The following is a 19,952-nucleotide window of genomic DNA, read 5'->3' on the forward strand; positions in this document are numbered from 1 at the left end:
ATACCCCTAGAAATCTTATGTATTTTTTTCTTATTTCAGATCTCCACATCATTTACTTGTGCCTTTTTAATTGGCAAGGTTTTTGTGTATGATGTAAGTTGTTTTCTTGATATTTTAATAGAACCAAGACACTACGCTTTAGGGCTAAAAAGTCTTATAATTCTGACACACGGTTTCGCAATTCGATATCGCGCCAATTTCGACAAAGATAGGTGCTGTTATTTTTCTTTTTTTGTGATTTGTATGGGAAAGCAATGATACTGGAGAAGCCACTGTATTATGATTTTTCCATACAAAGGTGGAAAAAAAACGCTAAGCTACTTTCACAACGAACTCTATGTAGGGGACGCATACACGCCCTAAAGTATTATCACTTAGTTTTGTCATACATCCTGTATATGTGACCCTTTAATTTTTTTTAAATTCTAATTTATTTTTCAGTGGCCCGATGCATCACAGCCGGTGTTCCAAGTATTTTTAATATTGACTTCGTTCACTCTGTCGTGGGTGGAGGCGTGGTTTCTGGACTTCCGGGTGCTACCACAAGAGTTGCAGGCCAAACAGATCATTGAGGCCATTGGTAAGTAACTTACTTATTTAGAAATGCAGTAAAATAACTTTATATTACTTACAACGACCTACATATATATATATATATATATATATATATATATATATATATATATATATATATATATATATATATATATATATATATATATATATATATATATATATATATATATATATATATATATATATATATATATATATATATATATATATATATATATATATATATTTAAATCGCCGAAGACTTGTTGCGTCTTTTCAAAGTCGAACCCTATGGCGTCTACCATTTCCAATGACTTTTTAATTGTTATTCGTGCGAATATAGTTACATTGCTGTCATGTGAATTCTATTGTCGACGAGAAATTTTGTTTACGTACGAAAATTAGATATTCAATTTGAAATAATTCTCGCTGGTTTTTTGCTTCCGTTCGCGATGGAAATCATGTGACACATTGTATATTTTTGTATTCCTTCCATGCATTTAATCGTTTTTCCTACATCCATTTAAATGTATGGTTATATTGATACCGTATATTGTACTATATTAATTCCATGCATTCTACTAATTAAATGACTCCTTACTATATTTGAGATTATATCGGTACCGTATATTATTTTTGTATGTACGCCATAAACTGTTGAGTTTGTTGCTTCCTCCTAACCTTATATGTTATATCGATACATACATAGGTACCTATATAATAGATCCCAATAAATTCATTGCGTGATGTGGTCTCTGTCTACCCTAATGAGGGACAGGAGTGACGATATGTATGTATAAATAGAGAATCATCCCTCTTTATGAAGTCGATTAAAATGAAATACTTATTTCTATAACTTGGAGTACATAACAGACATTAAAAACAAGTTATCCCTATATTACATAGATTAATTAAATTTTAAATTATAATTAGGTAAGTCCGCTAGGCTAACTAAAAAATATTAAGGATAATTATGATAGATATGATGTGGGAGCATTTTATTTATGTGAGCGTGTTTCTTCTGAACTTAAGTATGAACACAAAATAAAACAATTGTTTCGGTATTTTTAAGTAGGTATTTTTAAGTTTTATTGTTTAAAATCAAGTAGGTACAATAATAAACCCATAGTCATAATAATCAAAGTGTCGGACAAATCAAATACACCGAAATAGGAACATAAAAGTAATTTAAGAAATTAACAATTTTAAGAACGACCAGTTGAGAGGCTAATTTACTGTGACATTGACTATAGTTAACTTGTGTATGTAAGCAATACTAGTTTTCAATCGTGGCTCTGCCCACGTGACAAGTTGATAAAATTTAACAAATTGAAATTCGTTATTAGCCGTTTAGGCGTTAAAAAAATAAAACAAAAATGCTTAGAAAAATATTAACCTGAAGAATCACATATCAGACATACCTATCAGTACAAAGTCTCAAAAAAAGGCCCTTTAGGCGTCGAAAAGAAAAATAAAAACGTTTAAAAAATTATTAACGTACCTATCAAAAATAAGATAAAACAGTCCAAAATCTCAAAAAATTACACAACTACACAAAAATTACACAACAATATATATACTTTGTTTGTAAATTTAAATTATGGTTATTATCTATAATAGTACCTATTATTTCTGTTTATTTGTTTTGTACAAAAAGAGGACGGTATTTAATTATAATACAAGTTCACAATAATAATACATTTTTTCGTAAGTAGTTGGTTAACGCGCGCGCGTAAGCAAACACGACGCGACGTTGCGTTCTGTGCTGTGATAGTCATAGTCAATCATGGTTGTCGTGATTGATGTAGATCGTTTCGATCGTTTTTTGTATTGTTTATTGTATCTTCTTCCTAGTCGTATCCTCATGGCTGAGGGACGTGACCACCAAAATTTGCTTTTTGGGATAGGGCTCTCCACTTGTCTCTATTTTTGGCCTGATGAAATGCCTCCTGGAACGTGCAGTCAGCAGCCTTGACAATCGCGTCTGTCCATCGTGTAGCCACTCTGCCTCTGCCTCTTTTCCCCTCTAATTGCCCAGCTAGTATGAGACTCTCAAGATTATTAGGCTCCCGGCGGGCTATGTGGCCAAAAAAGGCAAGTGATCGTTGTAGACAAAGCGTGGACAGGCGGGTGGTAATTTTGAGTTGCTGAAGTATAGACGTGTTGGTCCAGTGTGCGGTCCAAGGGATGCCGAGCATTTTACGCCAGCACCACATTTCAAAAGCGTCAATCTTAGCTCGAGTACGTGCTTTTAGTGTCCATGTCTCGGAGGCATATAAAAATATTGAAAAGATTAGGGAACGCATTAGTGTTATTTTTGTGCTACGATAGATGTTCTTATTCTTCCATATCTTTTCTAAGCGCCCAACCGCAGATTTAGCCATCTGAGCCCGTCGGACAACCTCCCTCTCGCAGTTACCATTGTTGCTAATCAACGATCCCAGGTAGACAAACTCCTCTACGGGTTGGAGATCTTGTAGTAAGGATGTCTTTTGTATTTGGTTCAGCTTATCGACGTACATCAGTTTGGTTTTATTGCGATTGATTTGGAGGCCAAAGTCTCGACTAATCTTTTCGAGCCGCGCTAGAAGTTCAGCAAGTTTCACTTCGCAAGTACTTATAAGCGTGGTGTCGTCAGCGAACCTTAGGTTGTTGAGAAGGTATCCGTTAATTTTAATACCATCCTCCCAATCTTCCAACACTCGACGCATTATATATTCGCCTACGAGGTTGAACAGCTGTGGAGAGAGGATGCAACCCTGTCTGACACCACGCTCTGTAGCAAACGGCTCTGACAGATCATTGTCTAATCGCACCCTTGATCGACCTTCCAGATAGAGGTTTTGTACCAAAAATATGAGATGATCGGGGACGCCCAACTCTCTCATCACCTCCAGCATTTTGGACCAGACGATGCAGTCAAAGGCCTTAGCGTAATTCACAAAACAGAGTACTATTGGGACATTGAATTCTCTGCTCTTTTCTATCAGCTGACGGATGTTTAGGATTTGTTCTCGGGTACCCCTGCCCTTTACGAATCCCGCCTGCTCTTTGGATATCTGTCTAGTTATATAGTGTGCCAATCTGTTGTTTATAACATGGAGAAGAATCTTACTGGCGTGTGAAATTAGTGAGATGGTCCGATAATTTCCACACTTTTTAGTCGACCCTTTCTTATGTAGTGGTATCACGAGAGATTCTGTCCAATCGTCTGGCCACTGTCCTGTTCTCCATACTTTAAGACATATTGAATGCATTACTCTGATTCCACACTTACCCAAGCTCTTAAGCACTTGTGCCTGTATACCATCTCCACCGCAAGCTTTTGTTTTGAGCTTATTTATAGCTGCTTCTACTTCATGGAGAACGATGTCGGGTTCTTTATCTGTAAAATCTAATCTAGTGTCAGGTTCATCAGCGTCATATTTGTACAGGTCTTGGCAGTAGTTCCTCCATCTTGTCATCACTTGGTTCTTGTCTAAAATCACCCTTTTCCTCTTCTATGTTCCAAGATTTTGATTTTCGTTCCCGTGTGAGAATTTTTACCTTTTAGAACATGTCTCTTGGATGTAGGGTATCAGAGTGTGTTTGTATATCTCTACATATATAATTGATATATGCATTCTTGTCATGTCTACAGAGACGCTGTACTAGTGAGTCAAGTTCAGAGTATCGCTGTTGTTCTTCCTTTGAACGAATTCCTCCAGTCTTTAGAGCCTTTCTTTGTGCGATTGCCTCCCAAGTGGTCATCCACTCAGATCTAGGGTGTTTTACTTTCCGTCCATTTGTGATTGTTCTAGTTGTCTCTTCTCATGCGGCCTTAAGCTGATTCCGTGATGTATTGGCTGAGTCAAATGGGCAATACGTTTCACTGTCCAGTCGAGTTTGTAGTGTGTCCTCAAAAGCTTTCGCTTCTTGTGTTAGAAGAATATTTTTGGATGGTGGAGGCTTTGAAACTACTTTGAGGCGGACTCTGTATATACAGCTGATGGTCGCTGCCACAATCTGCACCCGGAAAAGTCTTTGAGAGAGTTATGCACGACTTCCATCTGCTGCTGATTAATATGAAGTCAATCTGATTTTTATGACCTGTTGGCGATCGCCATGTCCATAAGCGTCTTGGATGTTGTTTATATGCCGTGTTAGTTACGAATAGTCCTTTTTCAATGCAAAACTCTAACAACATCTCACCTCGACTGTTGCGGGCTCCTAAGCCGTATTCCCCAATAACATTCCTTAGGTGTTGATCATTATCAGTGTGCCCTATCTTAGCATTAAAGTCTCCCAGGATGATAGTACATTCCTTCTTTGGTAACGCTTTGCAGGTTAATTCTAGCTCGTGGTAAAATTCCTCCATCTCTTCTTCGGTGGCTGCAGTGGTCGGCGCATAGACCTGTACAAAGTTAATTGGGTGTGGATGGGCTGAAATTTTTAAGGATATAATTCTATTGTTGATGGTATTATACCCCAATACCTTGTCTCGTAGCCAGCTAGCAACTATGAAGCCCACACCACTAAAACTATTGTCTTGCCTGTCAGAGTAGATTACCATATTTCCTTCAGGTGTGATGTGGTATCCGTTATCTTTGACATGGGTCTCACTCAATCCTAGTATAGCCAGATTATAGCGCTCCATCTCCGCTTCAACAACTTCGATTTTTCCTGGCCTTAAAAGTCCACGGACATTCCAGGTTCCTATTGTTATTGCCCTTCCCTTGGGTGTTAGTTTGCTAGAGTAAGATGTTATGTTTCCAACTGCAGCCGGTAGCCAATTTCACACCAGTCGGCCCGGAACCAAGCTGGCGCCGAGCGTTAGTCGGGTCGCATGACATCATATTATCTCTGGTGGCGTTCTTAATCATGGTGGTTTTCTTGGGATTTTAGTCGCGGTAGTTTCCCATTGCTTTCCGCGCTAGACTTTTTGAGGGTATTTAGTCCTCAAAGCCACTACTGCCTAGGAGTCAGGTTATCATATCCGCCGCCTGAGACTCGGCGTTGTTACTCGTTTAGCACCACCCGGGGGACACGTGTAGGGTAGTAAAAGGTAATTCCTACGGACGCGAGTAACCACCGCCCCCGTTTATTGTATCAAGTTTGATTAATTTTAAACATTGATTTGATTTGTAATCTAATTTTAATTGCCTGAAATGTAAAATCAGCGATATGCGATCAGTAGTTGGGAAAGGGTCCGGTGGCTTTAACACAGGTTATACTGTAACCTAGCTAAGCTGCCGGTTGCGATCTTAACATTCTAATATAAAAAAACCATTGAAAATAAAATAATTTGCATGTTGTAATTGTCTAGATTAAGGTTTTTATGTTATCGAGCTGAATAAAAGTACATTATTATTATTATAAGTATGCCATCACAGTTACTATAAATCTTGTCAAGGGTGTCGATTTATGAATGAAGAAAGTCAAGATTAAAAAAAAATCTTAGAACACTGTACAGTGTACAGCCTAGCCCATGACCCGGTAACCACTTGACGTTGAGTTTCGATGCACTTGTTTGGGCTATTTGCTCATTACCGTGGCTTTCTAATAGCGAAAGAATTATTTAAGTTGGTTCAGTAGTCTCGTAACTCGTAAGTTAAATAGTAATAAGCAAACGATTAAATATTTCGTCTCTACAATATTAGTAAGTATAGATATTTAAAAATACATTAGTCCCAACCCAATTCGCAGTCTAAACTCAGTCACTGATGGGCTTTTGTTTAAAATATACAATAGGTAAGTACTTATCAAAGAAAATCATATACGTAGGTATGTAGGTAGGGACATAGTAGTTAATACAATCGATCCAAAATACTTTTAGACAGGTAAGTATATAAACAGTTCAACAACAAACAGGACACTGGACGTCAGGATAATGATCGTAAATTGCATATTTATTTGTAAATAAATATGCTGCACCAGAAAAATGAAGATTTATAAAGCGATTTTATGTTCTTTCGTTTCATAGGTAGAACAAAATTATTTGTAATAATATTGATATTATTCTTGGTCGTTGCACCACAATTAAAACATTTTTTTTGTATTACAAAATGGGTCGACGGCCAAGGCCATTTTATTTTGTCTTTAAAATAGTTTTTAAAATCACTTCTTTAAAAAAAAACGATCTACATCAATCACGACAACCATTGACACGATAATCTAACACTGAAAGAATTTTTCAAATCGGACCAGTAGTTCCTGAGATAAGCGCGTTCAAATAAGCCCTTTCAAATAATTTCCCTCCGTTTTTTCCACATTTTCCTCTATTTCTTCGCTTCTATTATTCTTAGCGTGATAAAATATTGCTTATAGCCTTCCTCGATAAATAATTATTATGTTGTTTAAATAAAAAACATAAATATTATGTTGTTTAAATATGCAAATTTTGTTACTTTTATTTTAGGATAGTGCTTTCTTTGTTTTCACATTCTCTCATGTACACTTTTTTTTCTCTTTTGTATTTTTTGTTTATTGTGGTTGTGTAATGTTAAAAATTGGAATAAAGATTTTTTTATTTATTTATTTTTTATAAATGGGCTATCTAACACTGAAAGAATTTTTCAAATCGGACTAGTAGTTCCTGAGATTAACGCGTTCAAACAAACAAACAACCTCTCCTGCTTTATAATATTGAAGTGTAGATAACATTTTTACTACTTTTCTTACTATTCTACTACTATTTTTCGAAAATGTGTCAAATAACTACCTAATTGTAATATCGACATTGCATCGATTCGATATATTTGTTCCTGTTTTCTTGAAATACAGTTACAGATTTGATCATTATTCTGAATGATCGTCATTATGTTTTTAGGGCTATTCAGGAAAAAGACGTTCAGGAAAATGAGGAATTCACTAAATTCGTTTATAATTAAGTATTGATATAAAGAAAATTATTAAGAACTTAGAAATGTTGCGGGCCTTTATAACTTGGTATAAAAAAAGTAGTGAAAAACAGACAAATGTTGGCACACATCGAGAAATGTAAATGACGTCTTATTTGGAAATTTTTGTAGAACGTATTTCAAAGAGAGAGAGAGAGAGCATAAAACGAAGACCTCTATCCACACCAAAGCACTGCGATCAAATAAAGTGAGCCAGCAGATTTTATCGCAAAATAGGTTTCAACCCGTCACGTTGAGTATATCGGCAAGGCATTCAAAACAAACAATGCGCAGGACAATGACGCGAATTTTATGAACATTTTAAAAATATAATTTTTAGTTATTTAATGTAAGTTGATGTGTTATTTGTTGGTATCGGATTCTTCTCTTCTTTATCTTCAAATTAACATTAAATTTTTAATCCTTTCTAGCTCATTTTTTTTTATAAATAATAAATTGTAAGCGGCAGTATCGAAACGACACGCAAAAATTTCATAATTTGGTACTTTTTTTATAATAACTTTTGAAATATTAACTCTACTTTCAAATAGTTTTAGCAGCATTTTTGTAAGTTAATTAGACATTGAAATGTGTAATGTTACATCAAATTTACGAAGGCGTTGTGAACCCAACTTTGAAGACATGAATTTAGTCTCTCTCAAATATTCGCCCCACTACACAATATTTATACCACAAGCGTCATTACGTCCGCGCTGGCCGGCAAAAAATATAAACAAAAACATGCCCTTGCATGTCGCGTGCGAACTCCGCCCCCTCGCCTCTGTCACCCCCGCGTCTCCTCTGGGACGATGTCGTTTTGTGGGACGTAATTAAATCACACATTAGAATTGATAAAAACTTTATTATATACAGGAATCCACATTATCGGCGTGTTATACGTAAACAAAGTATCGAATATACGCCACCGATATACGGCGCACAGTAGCGACCTCCAAAATTCGCGCGCCAAATAGCGGAACTAAGAAATACGCCGAAAAGCACTCCGGTGACAAAACAACGTCCATGCCAATATTTCACCCAGCCATTGTACTAACCTTAACACTACTTCTGGCTGAATTTGAGAGATGGTCAATCTTGCGTCCGTATACAGGATGCAACAAGTCAGTCGGACGCAATATCATCGGTAAAAACCGCCATGTAGGACGCAATATCAACTCCGGGGTGGAAATATATATATATATATATATATATATATATATATATATATATATATATATATATATATATATATATATATATATATATATATATAATAAATATAATCGGAATCGGCTCCTACGATTTTCGTGAAATTTAGTATATAAGGGGTTTCGGGGGCGATAAATCGATCTAGCTAGGAATCATTTTTAGAAAATGTCATTTTATTCGTGTTTCGAATCCCGAGCAAAGCTCGGTCAATTAGCTAGTAAAAATTTAAGCTCCATACAAAAAACACAAATTTTAGTCTATATTTTTGCTCTGTATCGGTATGGAACACTTCGTGCGCGAGTCCGACTCGCACTTGGCCGATTTTTTTTTATATTGATTATCTGTCCACAGTCCACCACGGCGCTACGGAACGAACTCCGCTGCTAGGCGGTCCCACCAACAGACACCTCCGGCCCCAGTCCACTCACGGAGAGTCCACAGTCAACTGGTTCTCGCCCGTGGAGACTCCGGAGTCCAGCCCCAGACCGAGGAAAGCCGGGGAACAAGTCATACTGACTCAGGACCAGGTGAGCCTATTTTCGCCGTGTTGCTAAAGCTTATCGCACATTTGTCAGCACCATACGCGTCGAACGCACCGCATAGTCAGTGCCGTAAGGCTGTGCCACCGGTGCCCAGGCACAGGGCGTAGACTCTGGGGGGGCGCAAGAATGGCCAGACCAGACAGATCCTTATTTTTCGAATTGCTCCCGATATGTTCCCACTGCGTCCCAGAGATGTTTCCCAATGTAGTAAAAAAATATATAACCTCCTCCTTTTTGGAAGTCGGTTAAAAAACAAAGGTGTAGTTATAATATAGAAGCTCGCACAGGGCGCAAAAAAGGCTATTATATAATAAAAAAGGCACTGCACATAGTGCACGAAATGCGGTACGTACGGTGAGGAGGCACAGAATATATATTAGTAGTACCAACAGAAGTCTCACTTGCGAAACCCGTTTAAAGAAATAACGACTCATGTTACGATACTATTAAGTTGAAATTCCGACCGCGTAGTGCTAGGTGCATACAATTATATTCACCTACATGTCCACTCTCTGTCTATCGCATAACTCGTACCTTTTCTGACGAAATCAAGGTTTTCGCCTTTTAGAAAACAAAATATTATTTTTTAATTACTATTGGTATGAATAGCAAATTATAGTAATATAAAATTTTAGTGACCCAACCTTTTATATTAGTTTTATATATGCGATTATAGTGCCGGAAACTTTTACAATTTAAACATAGTAACGAGTGTTTATTTCTGTGTAGTTTGTGCGTTTCTTTGTATGAAATTGGTTTATTTGCTATTTGGATTGTTTGTATAGTTTTTATCTAATTTTGTATTTAAATACCTTATTCAAATACAAATTTCATTGGCCTTTCTTAATTGTTCATTTTTATAAGATTTATAACTATTTTGTCACAGCGGTTAAATCAGTATCATGAATAAAATTCCTCTATGATCAGTAAACAGTAGATACGCGACGAAAAATCTTGCGCGTGCGTCACCGCTCGCTTGTGAGTCCCTACTGATTGGCCACCCGCGGGTGGTACTTACAGTACGATACCTATTCTCGCGAGTGGGACAGGCCTGGTGGAGGCGAGGTTTCACATCATTTCATACAACGAATTCTAAAACGCTGCGCGTACGGCGCGAGCGTGCTGATAAATTTGCGATCACCTTAACAGGAAATGGTTTCAAATATTTCGTAGCTTACACATTATTTCGTGTGTTGGGTGCGAGTTTTTGTTTTTGTTCTCAAATTGCCGAATTCTGTCCGTAGCAGTCATTGACCCCCTGTCAAAAAACTTGTCATATTTCATCGTTTTCTATACAAACCGCGATTGACAATGAAGTGACAGATGTTTCTAGTTGATAGTATATCTATATCGCCCTATATGGGCGATAATATCGTATTTTGCATACTCGATGTGAACTGAGTATCAAGTACTATCAAGTATATCACTTTCGAAATCATAAATAGTTGGAGGTTATCATACTAAGAGGTGCCAAGAGGATTTTCGATGAATCTATAATAGTCTGTGTCTTTATAAGAGCTCAATTTGTTAACAGAATACAGTGCGAGCATTTTTCAGGTACCTCCTAGACTAGGAAGGTGAATGACCGCTGGTGCCACCTTAAATTATTTTAACTATATCTATATTTACTATAATATTTTGCATTTATATGGCAGCCTTTAGTTGCCATTATTTGCCACCCCTGCTATTTTGATTCCGTGCAAATTGTAGGCTTAGGGCTTCTTTCTTCATTGCTCCAATAGTTGAGTACTTTTTAGCTTAAAATTAATTAGTAAAATTATTATTAGTAAAACAGTTTTAGTTGGCAATGCATTTTGTGCATTGCTATTTTTACTGAAAAGGCGTAAGTAATTTTTTTTAAATTTTACTTTAAGGCAAGGATGTCCCTTATCCAAATATTATTTCCTAAATCCATACCTCTATACTACAGTCGGTTTTAATACCCTTTTAAAGTTCAATATCCTTTTATCTTACAAAGACAATATTTTTGCAAAGCAGACAGTTTGCCAATATCTAGTGAATCGTAATATATTTATTTTTATAGTTATCAAAACAATTTTAGAACAAAGAACACAACATAATAATATGTAATCGCTGCAGTGGAGCTGTCAGCTGTATTTTCTAGCCCGTGATTAAATGTTATCTATGTATAGGGCAAAGGGCGTTTGGTTGAAATCAATTTTAATATCGAACAGAAATGTATCAATTTTAGTATCGATTATTTGACTGGATAACTATATTTTTTCAATTCGATGCACTACTTACATTCAGACTTATTAGTTGTTGCGCAGCAGCCGTAATAGCTGCGTAGACGGTAGAAGGTAGAATTAAGGTCACAGCACACATATCAACTCGAAAAGGGATCGGCACCATATCGCCTCGAGCCGTTCAATATTGTTGGCGCGTGCGTGCTGATAAATCTGCGATCACCTTTACTTAATTCTCTATACTAAAACGTGTTTATGTTGATAATAATATTATGCATATAATTTCAACGGATAACAGCTGTGCAGCTGTTGCTAGGCTGAAAGCTAGAAAGGCGCTTTTCCTGTCGTGCATGTTGTCACTCGCGCGCGGATCTGGTCTGCACGGGATGAACACATGACAGGAAGAAACACGTGGATTAGATCCGCGCGCGGGCGATGACACGCTTAACAGAAAAAGAGCTAGGGGCTAGGGCCCTAGGGCCCCTAATGCTGATGCTGATAAAACGCTGAATGCGCGCTTAGTAACAAATAAAATTTGTGTGCACTCTATCGCATAAATTACATTTCTAGGCCTGTCACATATTAATTATTATCATACGTTGACTTATTATATGTTCACATTATCTAGAATCAGCCATGAAACATGATTGATATAGGTTAATCCTAATTAGTGATACGTATATCACAAGTGGGCAATGGGCATTGATGTTGAAAGTAGTAATTTTAATTTTTATGTAATCGGCTTTTCTCAGTCATGTGCGTGCCTATCAGTTGCACAAAGTACTAATTCTACTACGATAAGTCCAGTGGCGTAGTCAACCCTAGGGGATGACGTAAACTTTTTGGGCGGTCCAAGGTTTTTTTTCCTATAAATGTTTGTTTTGGCTTTTAGCCCTTATGCTTTTACATTGATACAGTACACAAAATATGGTTCATAGGTGTACACAAAAATATGCCATTTTAAGCATTTGAAACTAATTAGGTATGCCACGCTCCATACAAAAAGGTTCGAACTCTTTTGTATGCATGATTCACTGACGTCTTAACGAAACTGCCACAGAGAACTAAATAGTTAATACCAGTAAACCACCGTGTCCTATAATATTAGTTGTTACATAAAACAATAAAATAATAACTTCAAGGTAACAATTTCAATCCATGTATGGCAATAATTTAATTTTAACTAAAGATGTTCAATCAAATTTGGACAAAATAATATATCTGAGACTTCTCAGGACTAAAAAGTGTAGCCAATTATAATTATTGTTATTTATACTAAAGATTGCTTGAAGTGGTCTACCTTGGTCTCGTCCGGTTATTCAAACTGGCTATGGAGACGCTACATCAAAGAGGAGACCTATTCATTAAAATTCATGCTTTGAACAAACTGAAAGGGGCCATTCACTTAGGCTGGATTCGTACTACGCGTTCATTCGTAGCGTTTTTAAATATCCATACTTTCATACCATTATAATACAACAGTGTGTCTGTCTTGTCTGTTACCTCTTCACGCTTAAGCGGGCCCCTATACGATCATTTTTTTTTTTAATTTAAGCCGCTAACCGATTTGTATGAAAGGAGGACGGACGGAAACGTATGGGAAGTGTACCCACCGCCAATAACTGTCGTCTGTCAGAGGTATCTCGTTACAAAGCTCTTTCTATGGCTATCATTTCTTATCATTGAGGCTAGTCTCATATCACTGCGGGAAAAAAGTTGTAAGTAGTTAAAAGAAATCAATGAATACTTTTTTTTATCCCGGATTAATATTCGGTTCCCGCGATAAACTAATTTCGGCGCAACGGAGTTGTGGGCATCGACTAGTTGTAAATATGCGTACACTCAGGGCTCTGGGCTTACACCTAAACTTTTTTCTTTTTCCACCTTTAAATATAGGCTAAATACAGGGTGTAACAAAAGTAAGTGATAATACTTTAGGGTGGGTGTGTACCAGCGTTGGCAGTTTTTTTTTGTACCAAGTCGGGACTTTACAACTTTTTAGGTAAAAAAGCGGGATTCTTTAGCCAAAAGCAGGACAAAGTAAAAAAAGTATAAAATCAAAAGTTTTTTTTTAATTTTTATCTTTTTAAGCTAAAGTAGCCAAAGAAAATCCACCCCTCTACATCTTCATCACGCACCTTTCTTCCTAAGCACTTTGCACGTACGTTCGGGCTTTCCCCGAAAAGCGAGACTGAGCCTGTCCCGCGCGGGACATGGTGGCTATGGTTGAGTATAGTTTGCTTGAAAATTCAATCATAAATTGAATTCTTTTGGTATTTGAAGATAAAGAAATTGATATGAAATAATAATTATTATTATCAGAATGCAGTACGCCAATGCGCACGCAATATGTACGTGAGTTTATATTACGCGAAGCGGGCGACCGCGCTCGCCAGCTAAACGCTACCTCTGCTCTGAACCTTATCGTATACATTAGTTATCACCTTGTCATATTATATCTAACGTTTAAGTAATTATATAAATGTGTTATTTTTTAGTCTTGAACCTTATTCCGTGTTATTAAAATAAATAACATTATATTGCAAGGTTCAATAACTGAATACACCATGGTACTGTATGATTATTGATTGTTTAGTGGTTGTTTAATCTGACTTATATTAACTATGTATGCCAGCACAAGCACGTGTGCAGATAGCAATAAATGATTGATTAATCAACAAATACCAACAATTGGGGTCACCACAGATGAACGTTTAATAAGGCGATTCTTTGTGCATTTGCCGATAGATTAGACTTGTATTCGCTACCAGAAGTTACCCGTATGATCACACAGAAATTTATACGCGACAAAACTGTACATTTTTTATAAAAATCTATTTTGATCCTATGGCTTAGGCGTCAAGAAGCTGTCTACACAGACATACATTTCGCAAATATATAAAGTTTAAGGATATTATGGACCTAATATATAACACGTTGCCTTACACTTTACATTTATATAGGTATAATATAACACATTATAAAAAATACTCGGTTTGGTTAAAAATTCATGGCTACTAGCCAAACTATATACATTCTATAAGAATTTGTTATACCAAAATAAACCCAACTCACTTAAATCATTCGATCGTGGATGCTTGGAAATCTTTTGTTATACTACTGTGTCTCGCTCACCGGTGAGCTTATGGGGCTGGATTAATGTAACATACAAACTATATACAAACAAAACGCTAATGACAAAGCATGTCAAAGGTCAGGAAATAGATAAACGAATGTCGTGGAGTGTAGAGTGTAGACAAATATACATAAAATGTAGTTATAATTCTCACCAAAATCATAATTATATCAGTCATGTTGTCTAAAGATAAGAATATTTTGTTTCAATATTGTTATCATTACTGACAACTCTAAGGGACTGTTTCACCACTTCCTGATAAGTGACAAATAGGCTATCCACCAATGACAGATCAAGGAAGGAGAGAATATAATAAATAACTTGAATTTTTCGTTCAAATTCCTTTGAAAGTAACTGAGATGATATTGTTAAAAGTGTAAAACACGTTATAAATGTACATTCATTGACCATACAAAAAAAATCAAAAACTATCGGTACTACGGAATATTGCGCGTGGCCCGACACGCACTTGGCCGGTTTTTCTATTTTTAGATTGATATACTTAGGTCAAACCTAGTGTTTGCCGCGTGTAATAATTCGTAATATTGGATAATGTTAGGTTATGTTATCTGTCGCTTATCATATTATCGTTGCTATGTTATATTTTGGATAACCTATGTTTGTTTACTGTGTCAGAATTTCAAAAGAAAGTACAAAATATCCTATAGTAATATTATCTTGTGTAAGTATAAAATATAATAATATCATGCGTATCTAAAAATTATTAAATCACAAAACACAAATGACTGCACATGAAAATGGCCGTAAGTCGTCCAGTTATGGAGTCCAAACAATTGAAAACCCTCCATGATTCATATTTCATAATCCAGATAGGACTTTTTACGGAGCCTATAATGAATGTAACATTTGTATTATCGGGTCTCGCCTACATAAAGGAGTATTGTGATCGTGAGTCAGAATAACTGTAGTCAGTTGCCGGTCGTACGTCGTCGCGACGCTACGCGTGTGTCCAAATTGATTAAACTTTGCAAAGTTTGTTGATAGTGGTGATTGATTCGACATTGTGCTAATAGTGTGCCAACTTCGGCAGTGGAATAAAATGATCATTCATTACTAAAATTATATCATTTTCGTGTATTTTTCCTTACATAATTTTTTGCTTATTTCTCATCCCATTGCTTTGTTTTTAATTTAACAACTCAGTATTTTATCGTGTTGACAGGGTATATATACCGTATACTGCATTGCTTTATTAACAAAGTTTGTGATACTTATGTAGCGATTAACCAAACGACAAAGACCACATCTCGCAAATTATTATAGCTAGAAAGCTGTGTTTAGTGTACCACGTCGACGTAATAAGTTTTTTTTTTAATTATAATTTATAATATAATACCATTATAATACAATAATGCTTTTTTTCTACAGAAATTTAAAAAATGTCACAAACATCCTACTTCTCCCCTCGAATGCTAAAAATCTGAAAAAAATTGGGTCAATCAAAGCTACTAATATAATTTATTCTGTGGTATAATATATTTTTATTGCGTGTTTCTATTGTAGAACTTACGATATAATTATGTTAATGTGGTGTGCCTAAAAATGTTCGCTGAACATGCTCGAGAAACTAATTATCGCTCAATTTTTGTTTCACCTTTCACTTTTTAACATAGAAAGGTATCTTCCGGAGACATACGTAAGTCTAATTTGGGTCATATTGGGTGATTGAACTGAAATAGGGACATCTAGCTGTTTACTTTGTCTTATCGATAACTCGACCAGTAAACAACTGAGGACACTTGCACCAATCCGAGTTGAAGTTAACCATGTGTTAAAATATCATACATTTTCTTTCACAAATACGAGGAAGAAAGAAATAAAAATACATTTAATCCAGGGTTAATATACTGGTGCAAGTAAACCTAAGAATTCTTTATAACAACGAATACGGCCAAAGTCTAGTCTAATTAAAATTTACTACTCATTCTGTAAAAAAAAAAAACAGTTATTGTTATTTTATTTATTCAGAATTATTCCGATTTGCAAATCCGGCCCTGTCACCTAATTCTTATTAACAAAGATATTTTTAAACACTAGTAGGTACGGTAATACTTTTTTTTTAATGAAATAAGGGGGCAAACGAGCAAACGGGTCACCTGATGGAAAGCGACTTCCGTCGCCCATGGACACTCGCAGGATCAGAAGAGCTGCAGGTGCGCTGCCGGCCTTTTAAGAGAGAATAAGGTAATAGGGGAGGGTAGGGAAGGGAAGGGAATAGGGGAGGGTAGGGAAGGGAAGGGAATAGGGGAGGGTAGGGAAGGGAATAGCGTAGGGTATTCGGCCTCCGGTAAACTCACTCACTCGGCGAAACACAGCGCAAGCGTTGTTTCACGCAGGTTTTTTGTGAAACCGTGGTATTTCTCCGGTTGAGCCGGCCCATTCGTGCCGAAGCATGGCTCTCCCACGTAAAATCTAAACTTAATGATAAGTTTAGTATCTTTGTCTTTCTGTGTCCAGTGATTTTACTAACAAGAAAATAAGAAAAGCTAATTAGTTGTTTGCAAAATAATAAATTGATCATGTTACAATAGTTATGTCCACACTGTGCTTTCATCTTCAATTTCCGTCATCAACTTTTATATTGGCGCATTCAATAATTGAATGCGTCATGGAACGCAAGGCCAATATTGTCATTTTTGAAGTTTTGGATACGGTCAGAGGCCATGCGTCGCGGGCATGCCTCACGTTCGCTGTTGACTGCGCTATAACGCATGCCCTTGACGAACAGAAAAAGGCACAGTGTGGACAAAGCTTTAAGGTACTAATAATTTAAAAAAAAATAAAGTACAAAAAATTTAAAAGAAGCCATGCTTCGGCACGAGTGGGCCGGCTCGACCGGAGAGATACCACGTTCTCGCAGAAAACCGGCGTGAAACAGCGCTTGCGCTGTGTTTCGCCGAGTGAGTGAGTTTACCGGAGGCCCAATCCCCTATCCTATTCCCTTCCCTACTCTCCCCTATTCCCTTCCCTTCCCATTCCTACCTTACCTTCCCCTATTACCCTATTCCCTCTTAAAAGGCCGGCAACGTACTTGCAGCTCTTCTGATGCTGCGAGTGTCCATGGGCGACGGAAGTTGCTTTCCATCAGGTGACCCGTTTGCTCGTTTGCCCCCTTATTTCATATAAAAAAAAATTATACAATCCTTTAAAGTATTAAGTACCAAAAATTATAATCCAAACTACTTTTATTTAAAGGTACTTTTCTGATGAAGAATCGTGAATGAGATATTTTAGGGGATTATGACGTCAGCAGGGTAAACTGACGTAAGCGAGTTTTAAATCTCTCCTCATTTAATCCATTGTCAATAACAATTTATTGATTACTTAAAATGTATCATATCAAAATCATACCTGAATCCTTATCGTTGCAAGGTCGCAGATATTGATAATAATGTACAATACAAACAAATAGATGTACAAATTATATACATAATTTTTTTATCTTAGATACTAATATTATAAATGCGAAAGTATATCTGTCTGTCTCGCTTTCACGCCAAAACTGCTGAACCGATTGTAATGAAATTTTGTACACAGATAGTCTAAAGCCTGAGAAAAGATATAGGCTACTTTTTAACTGGGAAAAGGGGTTGTAAGGGGTTGAAAATGCGTAAATTTGTTCAAATTAAGTTAGTTAAAAAATGTATAACAGATGGCGCTAAGAGTCGTCTACATCGCGCAATCGCTTGCTCTTATGTGTTTATATATGAGGTGGTACCATCTCAAGATATATTTTTCGATTCTTTAGATTGTTTTACACGCTTTTGTATAACTCACTACTCCTACGAATAATAAAAACTAAGGAAACGTAACTCCCATACTTCAACCGTTTTAAATTTGGCTCCTTTTCGAACACTAAAATATGACAATTCAGATTTTCGCCAAGGTCGTATCCCAGGTAACGTATCATAATATTGCGCGCCGGACGACAGCCTGCGCGGTTATTGTCATTGTCATAGTTATGAAACAAATAATTGTCAAAAGCGGATAGTATTATGCAGTATACACCAAGCACATCTACTATCACGAAGAAACGAGCACATAATTATTATTTTAAAATCAAACTTTTTCCTCTGATACTTCAGACATCGATAATAATTATAATATTATACATGTACTTAATAATTATGAACAAACCTTGTACGACTCGGGCGAATCTAAAACTATCCGAGCACCTAGAGAAGACGTTTTCAGATTACAAAAATCTATGTGCTAAATTATTACAGAATTGAAATTAAAAACTTACGTAAATTTTGTACAGTTTATAACTCACAATTAATATAATATTTTAATAACAGTTAGCAGTTTTTTATTTTTGTTCATTTACAATATTAAAGGAAATACTTATTTGTTTTGTCGATTGAACGTAATTTTTCGATTTAAGATTTTGGTACGTGGGAGAGCTATGCTTCGGCACGAATGGGCCGGCTCGACCGGAGAAATACTACGTTCTCACAGAAAACCGGCGTGAAACAGCGCTTGCGCTGTGTTTCGCCGAGTGAGTGAGTTTACCGGAGGCCCAATCCCCTACCCTAATTATTCCATCAGGTGACCCGTTTGCTCGTTTGCCCCCTTATTTCATAAAAAAAAATATATTACATTATGTTTTTTTTGTTTTGTCGTAAAAAATCCGTAGCAAGAAATATGAGAATACCCATATCATCTTATAACGCATTTAGTATAATCATAATGTCAGCCAGACCCCAAAATTTCGTTTATGATTAAATTGTTACATCTTGCATAACACTGTCCATGGCTACTTTGTAAAAATGTTGTAATTATATTATTTTTTGATTATTGCACTTTTAGAATAACATGTAAACAAACACAAAGAGACCAGCTTAATTTTATACAAATACCCTAGCATCCAACTTAAATAAACCATATTTTTTGGGTCGACAAAAATACAAGAAATTTAAGCATAGTTTTAAACAATTCACTTACAGATGAAAGGTTATTCCTGTATTAAAAGTCGTATCTGTATGACTTCTACACCATTTCACAGGGCATTTAGGCATTTTAACAACAAAAATATTGTAAAAAGCTACGTAAAAAGTAAGTAAACAAACCTATGTAAACAAATTGTAAAATGAGTTTGACAAAATTGTCATATCAACCTGGTTGAATGTCACTCGAGTATATATACACGAAAAATGTGTACCGAACACATGCATAAAGTATACATGTATTCGGGTCACATTTTGTAGCCTTTTGGTGCACTTTTTTTGACGGAGTTACTCTTCTTTAGTTTTTATTATTCGTAGCACCTTTCAGTACTTTATCTATGCAGTGACGTAACCTTAAACCTATTAATGATAAATTATAGTTTATGGGTAAAGTTGTGTAATGGGGAGCTAAATAAGCTTAACAAATGTAGCATAAATAAAGTTTAATTTAAAATAAT

General features: G+C 36.2%; 1 protein-coding gene across 1 annotated transcript in view; it reads left to right on the plus strand.

Annotated features, from left to right (window-relative positions):
* LOC121739863 overlaps positions 1-19,952 on the plus strand; it is a 39,515-nt gene that overhangs the window by 9,006 nt on the left and 10,557 nt on the right. Inside the window, exons 8-10 of the mRNA XM_042132452.1 lie at positions 40-93; positions 442-580; positions 8,994-9,169. Coding sequence (XP_041988386.1) covers positions 40-93; positions 442-580; positions 8,994-9,169 — 369 coding nt within the window. The remainder of the gene's footprint in view (positions 1-39; positions 94-441; positions 581-8,993; positions 9,170-19,952) is intronic.

The sequence above is a fragment of the Aricia agestis genome, chromosome 2 (assembly GCF_905147365.1).
Source record: "Aricia agestis chromosome 2, ilAriAges1.1, whole genome shotgun sequence".
Lineage (NCBI taxonomy): Eukaryota > Metazoa > Arthropoda > Insecta > Lepidoptera > Lycaenidae > Aricia > Aricia agestis.